This window comes from Aplysia californica, unplaced genomic scaffold (assembly GCF_000002075.1).
Source record: "Aplysia californica isolate F4 #8 unplaced genomic scaffold, AplCal3.0 scaffold00255, whole genome shotgun sequence".
Taxonomy (NCBI): Eukaryota; Metazoa; Mollusca; class Gastropoda; order Aplysiida; family Aplysiidae; genus Aplysia; species Aplysia californica.
The window spans coordinates 843,189-851,578 of record NW_004797525.1 but is presented as its reverse complement, the minus strand read 5'-3'; the positions used below and the strand labels follow the sequence as shown (position 1 = coordinate 851,578).

At 41.0% G+C, this 8,390-nt stretch overlaps 1 protein-coding gene across 1 annotated transcript in view; it reads left to right on the top strand.

The window, feature by feature from the left end:
- Positions 1-8,390, top strand: part of LOC101864529 (laminin subunit alpha-3) — a gene marked incomplete in the record, with an annotated part of 89,799 nt that overhangs the window by 48,315 nt on the left and 33,094 nt on the right. Inside the window, 6 exon segments of the mRNA XM_013083815.2 lie at positions 1-34; positions 2,235-2,424; positions 3,476-3,663; positions 4,350-4,496; positions 5,542-5,631; positions 7,992-8,135. Of these exon segments, the coding sequence (XP_012939269.1) occupies positions 1-34; positions 2,235-2,424; positions 3,476-3,663; positions 4,350-4,496; positions 5,542-5,631; positions 7,992-8,135 (793 nt within the window).

Sequence of the window (8,390 nt, the reverse complement as noted above, 5' to 3'; positions counted from 1 at the left end):
GTAGAAGGGGACAAGTGTGACCGAACTACGGATGGTGAGAACATTTTGGATCATTTAGAACCAATTGTGAAATGTGCTGACAAAATGAGTTATTTCTCAGGATCCAAGAATGGAGATATCGGCTGAAAATCCACACTGGGGTCAGATTTATAGATGTTCAATTGATGCCATTTTGTTCAAGTTTACTGTGTCTTTTACTATTCCATGCTCACAAACTGTACAAACTTCACCTATCAAGTTGTTGTATCAATTTCCATAATGCTCAAATCCGAGAAGTAACTCATTTTGTCAGCACATCTCACAATTATCGTTTGACGTATTATCATTTTCGTAGAAGGGGACAAGTGTGACCGACCTACGGATGGTGAGAACATTTTGGATCTTTTAGAACCAATTATCGTCTGACGTATTATCATTTTGATGCACACAATATGGTTTCTTAGGAGACTGCGGAGAATATCGTGGAAGGAAAAGAAATCAAATGAGGTAGTTCTTGATGAAGCCCATGAGGGACGCTCACTGTTAAAAACAACCAGGAAACGACAACAAACGCAGTTTTTGGGACACCTGAATAGACATAACGGTCTTGAACATTTAGCTCTCACTGGCAAAATTGAAGGCAAATGTGGAAGGGGTAGGCCCTGAGCAACCTACTTAGGGAACCTAGACAAATGGGTAGTGGGGAAAGATCAGGGAAACGTTGCTTTTTTTTTAGAGCATCCGAGCAAAGGAATGAATGGAGAACCATGATCGCCGATATCTGCCGCAGATCTGGCACTGGATGATGATGATGTACACAGTGACGGAAAAGATAACTGTTGAAGCTGGATCAGATGTTGCGTCTGTGGGAACCCTCTTTCTTCGTTCCCCTTATAGATCTCAGGGCTAGTTGACTACTGTATCTTCTTTTTTCTCCTTTTTTTCTGTAACCAGTGTTACTTACTGAAGTTTCTTGAGGCCATTCTCAAAGGGGGGACGTCAACATGTTCTTATGCACAGCTGAATTGTAAATGGGCTGATTCATCAATGTCATGCTTATATAACTTCAGTGCTTGAACTGCAACAGGGAACTGCTGCTTTATCTTTCCTAATCTTTACTATCGTCATTTTCCTCTACTTCTTTTGTATGTTTGTGACAGTCTAGTGACCCGATATTTCCGGGGTGCCTTGATAGCAAGGAGATTAAAAGTTCTAAACTCCTTGCTTGATAGTCGAAGCAGACTTTGTTCTGTTGAAGCTAGAGAGGTGAGCAGAGTAAACCTGATTCTCTGTAAAGACTTCTCTGTTGACATCCACTCCTTGGCGCTCGTATGGCCTTATGCAGTTGCGAGGGCCGTAAAAACTCTACTAAAACTAAACTATAAATTTATTTTTCTGTAGGCAAGACATGTAATTGTTTAAGCAAGAAAAAATATGAGTTTTACAGAGTGAGTAAACAATTTTGCACCAAGGCATACTTTTTCTTGCAATGGTTTCAAAATAAAATATATTCATGGGATTAACGTGTTTAGCATCATGTATAAGACAACCATTCCTCCCTCCACTCTAGTATGACGTTGACGTGTATTCCAATAAGGGGACTGAAACTGAAAGTACCAAGTTAGAGAAAGGAGTAATAAGTAAAGTCAGGCAAGCATTTTCTGGCTTATGCGACCATTTAAAAGCGCAATTGATTACTTTTTAAACAACACGTTCCATGTATAAACGTCTGACTGCCTTACGCTGACAAAACGCCCTTTTCTTATTCTCAGCAGTTTCAAGAAATCAACGATTTTGTGTTTTCTAATAGTATCTGTAGAGCTCAGGGAATGACATTCTCTTCAGGATGCAAGATCAACCGTTGATGCACTGTGCAAAATAATTTATATGTAAGAAAACCGAAAATCGTTGATTTCTCGAAACTGCTGTGAATAAGAAAAAGGCGTTTTGAGAGAGCACGGCATATCAACCAATAGATTAATGTCTGTCCCCGTGGTTTTATGCACTCCACACAATTTAGCAAAATTCGATCATTTTTTTCATAATTTCTGATTATTTTCCTTTATCATTCTTTGTTAAAATCAACAGAATCGCCTACATTCACATTTTTGCGCTCATTTTGCATAATTTCTGAATTTTTCTTGCATAAAACGACGGGGACAGTAATGTGGAACCTTCGAGAGGAAAAGAGTTTCCCACTTGGTGTTCCTATCATGCTTAAAAAACTTTTAAAAACTCATATTTTGTGTGTGTAGGCAACTTCGTTCCTGCCGTCGATGTCCTCAAACTGGAGCCCCAGGGCGGAGCGTGTGCATTGACCTCTGACCTTTGGACGGAAGCGGCGCCGTTTGACGGGTCAGGCTATGTCCTGTGTGACGTGAGCAATCCTGTGGTCGTGACCTTTGAACCCCTGCAAGGCGCCATGGTACAGAGAGCACTGCAGTGGTGAGTATTTCTTTACTCCCTTATTTCTTTTTAACTTTTCCTGTAGTTGGACGGTATTGCTTCTCGGACTTTACTGTGGTTGAACACTCCGTCTTCTACTTGTTGTTGTTGTTGTTGTTCTTCTTCTTCTTCTTCTTCTTCTTCTTCTTCTTCTTCTTCTTCTTCTTCTTCTTTGAGTCAGAGATGACACCTCCAGGTATCCAGGTATGTTATATTATTCTGTCCGCTTGAGTTGCTCTCGTTTCAAACGAGGTTTCTTGTGGTGAGTGTATGGTACTGGCCTGCAGTGGTGAGTGCATGGTATTGTGGCGAGTACATTGTAAGCTACTGGCCTGCAGTAGTGAGTTGTGCATGGTGAGTACATGGTATTGTGGTGAGTATATGGTATTGTGGTGAGTTCGTGGTATAGTGGTGAGTACATGGCAAGCTATTGGCCTGCTGTGGTGAGTACATGGTATTGTGGTGAGTACATGGTAAGCTATTGGCCTGCAGTGGTGAGTACATGGGATTGTGGAGAATTCATGATATTGTGGCGAGTACATGGAAAGCTACTGGCCTGCAGTAGTGAGTTGTGCATAGTGAGTACATGGTATTGGCCTGCAGTGGTGAAAATGGAATATATTTAACGCCCCTATCAACACTGTTTGGTTATTTAGGTTTTACATCCATCTCTGAAAGTGCCTTTCCCAAGTATACAATGTTGGACCCCTAACCCACAGTCTCACGATTACGAGTCCGGGAGCCTGAGCACTAGGCTACTGATGCTAAGGACTGCAGTGGTGGATAGCCTACAGGATTATTGTATCATTGTCGTTGTTCGTGATGTTTTGTCTTCAGTCCCAAGAAAAGAAAGTGAGAGTTAAAGAGACTATATAGTTATACATACTTCATAAGATATTATTTGATGTCATTATTGCAGTTATGATCATAATTATTATCATGATGATGATTATTTTTATTGTTGATATAATTTTTATTTTATTTTTGTTGTTGTTGTTGTTGTTGTTGTTGTCTTCAAAACTCCATTTTTCTACTTTTTGTTGCTCAACAGGCAGTATTACGTGGCTGTACGCTACAGCACCGTGACCCCTGACCTCAAAGGTGTGGTCAGTGTGCAGGTGACGGGCAACACAGCAGCTGATCTGTCACAGCTGAACACCCGTCTGGGCGTGGCGGTCACCCCGGGCTGTCCACTCCCCCAGGGGCCGGCCGGAGAGGTGGAGCTGGACTTTGTGCCAGGTCAGTGCTGAGAGGTTAGAGCGCAGGGGTTAGAGGGCAGGGGTTAGAGGGGAGGGGTTAGAGGGGAGGGGTTAGAGGGGAGGGGTTAGAGGAGTTAGAGCGCAGGAGTTAGAGAGGTTAGGAGTTCGAGGGGTTGGAGGTCAGGGGCTAGAGGCGTTAGAGCGCAGGGGTGAGAGAGGTTAGAGGTCAGGAGTTCAAGGGGTTAATGGGGCAGGGGTTAGAGGAGTTAGAGGTCAAGGGTTATGGAGTAGGTAAATGTAAATATGCCCTAACCCTACCCCTGAAATTGAACTAATGTCATAATATGCTTTCAACAGCAATGAGTCTGAAAGACACACAACATATCATGTTTTGATGATGACCCGACAGAGGTCAAGACTTACAGGCTCGGTAAAAGTAAAATTGTCTCGCCCCCACCAACATCTTTTCTTCAGCACATTACCTAATTGTGTTGCAAGGGCTGTAAAACTTTTACTAAAACAAAAAACAAAAAAACAGAACGTGTCTCCACCTTTTTTGCAATACATTATGTTACTCTCAAGTGACACCTATAATCTTCAGCACTCACATTATGACCCATTTGTTTTGCAAGTTCGGTAAAACTTTTACTAAATGTTAACTTTTAATGTTTCATTTCCACATTTCCACATTTCCATCCTTGTGTCTCTGACATTGCTCTTTGCTAGGGTCGTCCACCGCTACGTTGAGTGCCACGGAAGCCCTCAACATTGACGCTCGCTGCCAGTACACCATGACACTTCGTCTCTCCAAGCAGGTGGCGCCACCCTCCACAGTACAGAGGAGAAGACGCAGAGACGTTGGCAGTCCGCCAGGTGGTTTGGCTTAAACGTTGTAGTTGTTGTTGTTGTTGTTGTTGTTGTTGTTGTTGTTGTTGTTGTTGTTGTTGTTGTTGTTGTTGTTGTTGTTGTTGTTGTTGTTGTTGTGGTTTGGCTCAAAAGTTGTTGTTGTTGTTGTAGTTGTTGTTGTAGTTGTATTGGTTTGGCTTAAAAGTTGTTGTTGTTGTTGTTGTTGTTTTTGGGATTTGGCTTAAAAATTGTTGTTGTTGTTGCTGCTGTTGTTTGTTGTTGTTGTTGTTATAGTATTTCCAGCCACCTTTGAGAATGTGTTCTTCAGCCCAGTTTCATATTTAAAAAAGGTGGAGGTCGTTGACATTTTTTCTTTTCCAGCTGTAACTTTAAATCAATCTGTGGGTGGTTGGCGGGTGCTCTGGTGTGGTTTGCTCCTTCTTTCCTATCCAACATCTATCATCCTGATCTCTCCTCCTTCTCTTTTGTGTTTGTTACTCTCTTTTAACACCTCTAATCTTCTTATATGACCTTATTGTGTTACAAGTGCTGAAAAACTCTGACTAATACTAAAACTCTAATCTTCAGCTATTATATGACCTTATTCTTATTGTGTTGCAAATGCCGTAAAACTCTTGCTAAAAAAAAAAACTAACCCAGTCTGACGTATCATATCGTGGAGATTAAATTCCTGGTAGGCATGTCGTGAAGGCAGATATATGGTGCTCTGTTGAAATGATGTACGTAACTTACCTCAATGAACCAAAGCACATGTTTGAGTGTGATAACTATTAGTACTATTACTTCTCTGTACACCAATGCAGACCAACTGAGTGTGATAATTTTTACTTCTCTGTGCTCCAAATGCGCACCTGAATGTGATAACTTTTACTTCTCTGTGCTCCAATGGCAAAAGCACAGGACTAATGGCCTTAAACACTGAATAAAATATCTATACCTACCTACCGACCTACCTACCTACTCAGATATGAGCACATAAGCTACCAATTATTTGTATTTGTGCTCACAGGAGCATACATTTAACTGTAGAGTTTCTGTTTCTGTTTTCCAGATGGTTCTATACACATTGACTCTATGTTGGTGCTGCCTGCCTTGACCAATGTTGACAAATCTGTGGCTTTCCAAGTGTATTCAGAAGCTGGTGAGTCATGTTTGCACAATGTGTCTTTATTACTTTGTTTTTATGATGCTAGATTTTGTTTTTATTATCTGTATTTGCTGGATAATGTTTGTGAAATGTGTCTTTGCTAGATTGTTAGTATGATACGTATTTGTTAGTATGATACGTATTTGTTAGTATGATACGTATTTGTTAGATTTGATTTTGTGTGTATGTTTGTCTTATTAAAGAGTGTCTGCACTATGTCTTTGCTAGATTCTGTTTGCGGGTGGTTGGCGGGTGCTCTGGTGTAGTTTGCTCCTTCTTTCCTATCAAACATTTATCGTCCTGATCTCTTCTATGACATTTCTGTGTTTGTTACTCTCTTGTAACACCTCTAATCTTTGGCACTTATATGAGATTGTGTTGCAAGTGCTGTAAAACTCTTACTAAAACTAAAGATTTTTTTGTACAATGTGTCTTTGCTAGATTATGTTTGTATTATGTGCCTTAGCTAGATTTTGTTAGTACTATGTCTTTGCTAGAGATTGTTGTATTACGTGTTTTTGCTAGAGTCTGTTGTTTGTCTGATATGTATGTCTTTGCTAGATTATTGTCCATTGTTTTCTTATTGTCTGGGACAAATGAAAGAAGAGATGAACCATAAATGGAAAGTAGTCGTATATGAAACAAGTCTTAAGGAAGATGCATACTCCCTCATGCACAGAAGAGAGAAGTTCCAGAACAGACAAACTCTGGATGCTCAGAGATGCCACGAATGGTCTAAAACCTGTTACTTTTTTCCCCTTCAGCTGGTAAAGCTGAGTCTCAGTCTCAGTCAGGATTCCCCCAATTGTCAACATTCATTAAGTGTTGACAGAATTGATCTGGTTATTGGTATGAAATTATGAAATAGAAGGGTTGGAGGAGTGAAAACATTACAACTAGAACTCTAAAGTTTATTCACAAGTCTTATTAACAGTTACCGTACCTAAGGCTCATATGGGGAAAAACCCTCAAGTACAACGCTGAAGCCGTTGTAGAAATTTTAAAAAATTAAAAAATCATTGGCAGCCCAAGAACGCACTTTAACCCTTCCAGCCCCAGCCATTTTGTGCACTTCCTTACCCCAGTCCCAGCCAATACCGCGGTATTTCAGAGAAACTGGCATGCATTCTAAAAAGTGATCTAGTATCTTTGTAATGAGGTTTAGGTAATAACATAGAACAGTGTTCAAAGGTAAATGAACGAATATTATGAAAATTACAGTTTAATTAGGTTCGCTAATTTAGAAAAATGCGCAAAATTGCCCCTACCCCCCGAAACTGAGAATATACGCTGTTGTAATGGTGGGAGGTACAAGCTCTGCTGAAAATATACACGCTTGGGGCTGGAAGGGTTAACTTAAAAAATTCATAGAGGTTTATCAACCATTCAGCTATCATATATATGGTGACTCCCTTCAGTATTTACTTCAACGCAGTGCGTCCTTTCATTGTTTAATTATGTTTAGTGTGCCTGGTTTAGTCGGCGACTAAAGTTGCCAGCGGTTGTAAGCGCATACTACTGCATACTGTAAGTGTTAAACCTTGTGCAATGCAACTTTTGATATTTTCTGTAAAAAGCAGTATTATGCTCTGGCTCCTGCTGTGGCTGTTAAATCTTTACTGTTGTTTACTTTCAAATTGTGTTATTTTTGCTTGTGTTGAAGCTATGTTCCAAACTAGTACTAGTGCAAGTGATCACACTGCATTTTGCTTCATAATCCACTTGTTTTTACTATTATTAAATTATTATATATTGAGTAATAATGTTTATTGTGTTTACTCATACTAACAAAGCGGGTTCTCGTGGCCTATAGGTTTTAAAGGTGTTTGCCTCTCATTCATAGGTCCTGGGTTCAAATCCGGGAAGCGATTAAAAAAAATTCTTCTCTAAATTTATTGTCTCCTTTCACCTCCATTCCTGCTCTTTAGCAATGTTCTGTCGTCTGCTCTCGTTTCACTTTCTACCCTCACCCCCTCACCTCTTTTTGTCCTCTCCTCTGGTCTTCTGCAGCCTTTCAACTGCTGCTCTTTGGCTCCTTCTTACTGCTGTCTTTTAGCCACACCCCTGACCTAGCCTTCTTGGACAAGGGCAACAAATCTGGGAGGTCCTGTGTGCAAGTTGTGTTAAAGATCCGTTGGCGGTCTAAAATTGATAAGAGGAGTTTTCAGCCACCACCTGGGCAAAATTCAAAATTTCCTACCAACTGAAAATGTTTAATGTGTCCTGCGTGCTCATATGACCTCATGCAGTTGCGAGCGCCATAAAACACTTACCAAAAGAACAAAAAAAACCTAACAAACAAACAAACATTGTGGGGGATCTGTCACAACTGTCTCGGTCCATTTCGTCCCCAGCCAACAGCACGGTCATCACAGATGAGTACAGAGACTGTCTGCAGAAAGTTGCCACTCTCAAGTCCAGGGACCTCACTCTCTCTCTCCCTCCGTGCGAACCTTTGCTGTTTTCTGTCGCAGCTGAGCTCTATGATGGCTCACAAGGTGAGTGCTCCAGTTGAGGAGGGGAGGAGAGGGGAGGAGAGGTGGGGAGGAAGGGAGAGGAGAGGGTAGCGGTGTTTGGTAGTCGATAAATGCACCCTGTGCACATTAGGCCGAGTTGAGACATGAGGGAAAGGTAATTATATTAAGTATTGAAAACTAGTTTAAAAAATGTGGCACTTGTTAGACACACACACACACACACACACACACACACACACACACACACACACACACACACACACACACACACACAAA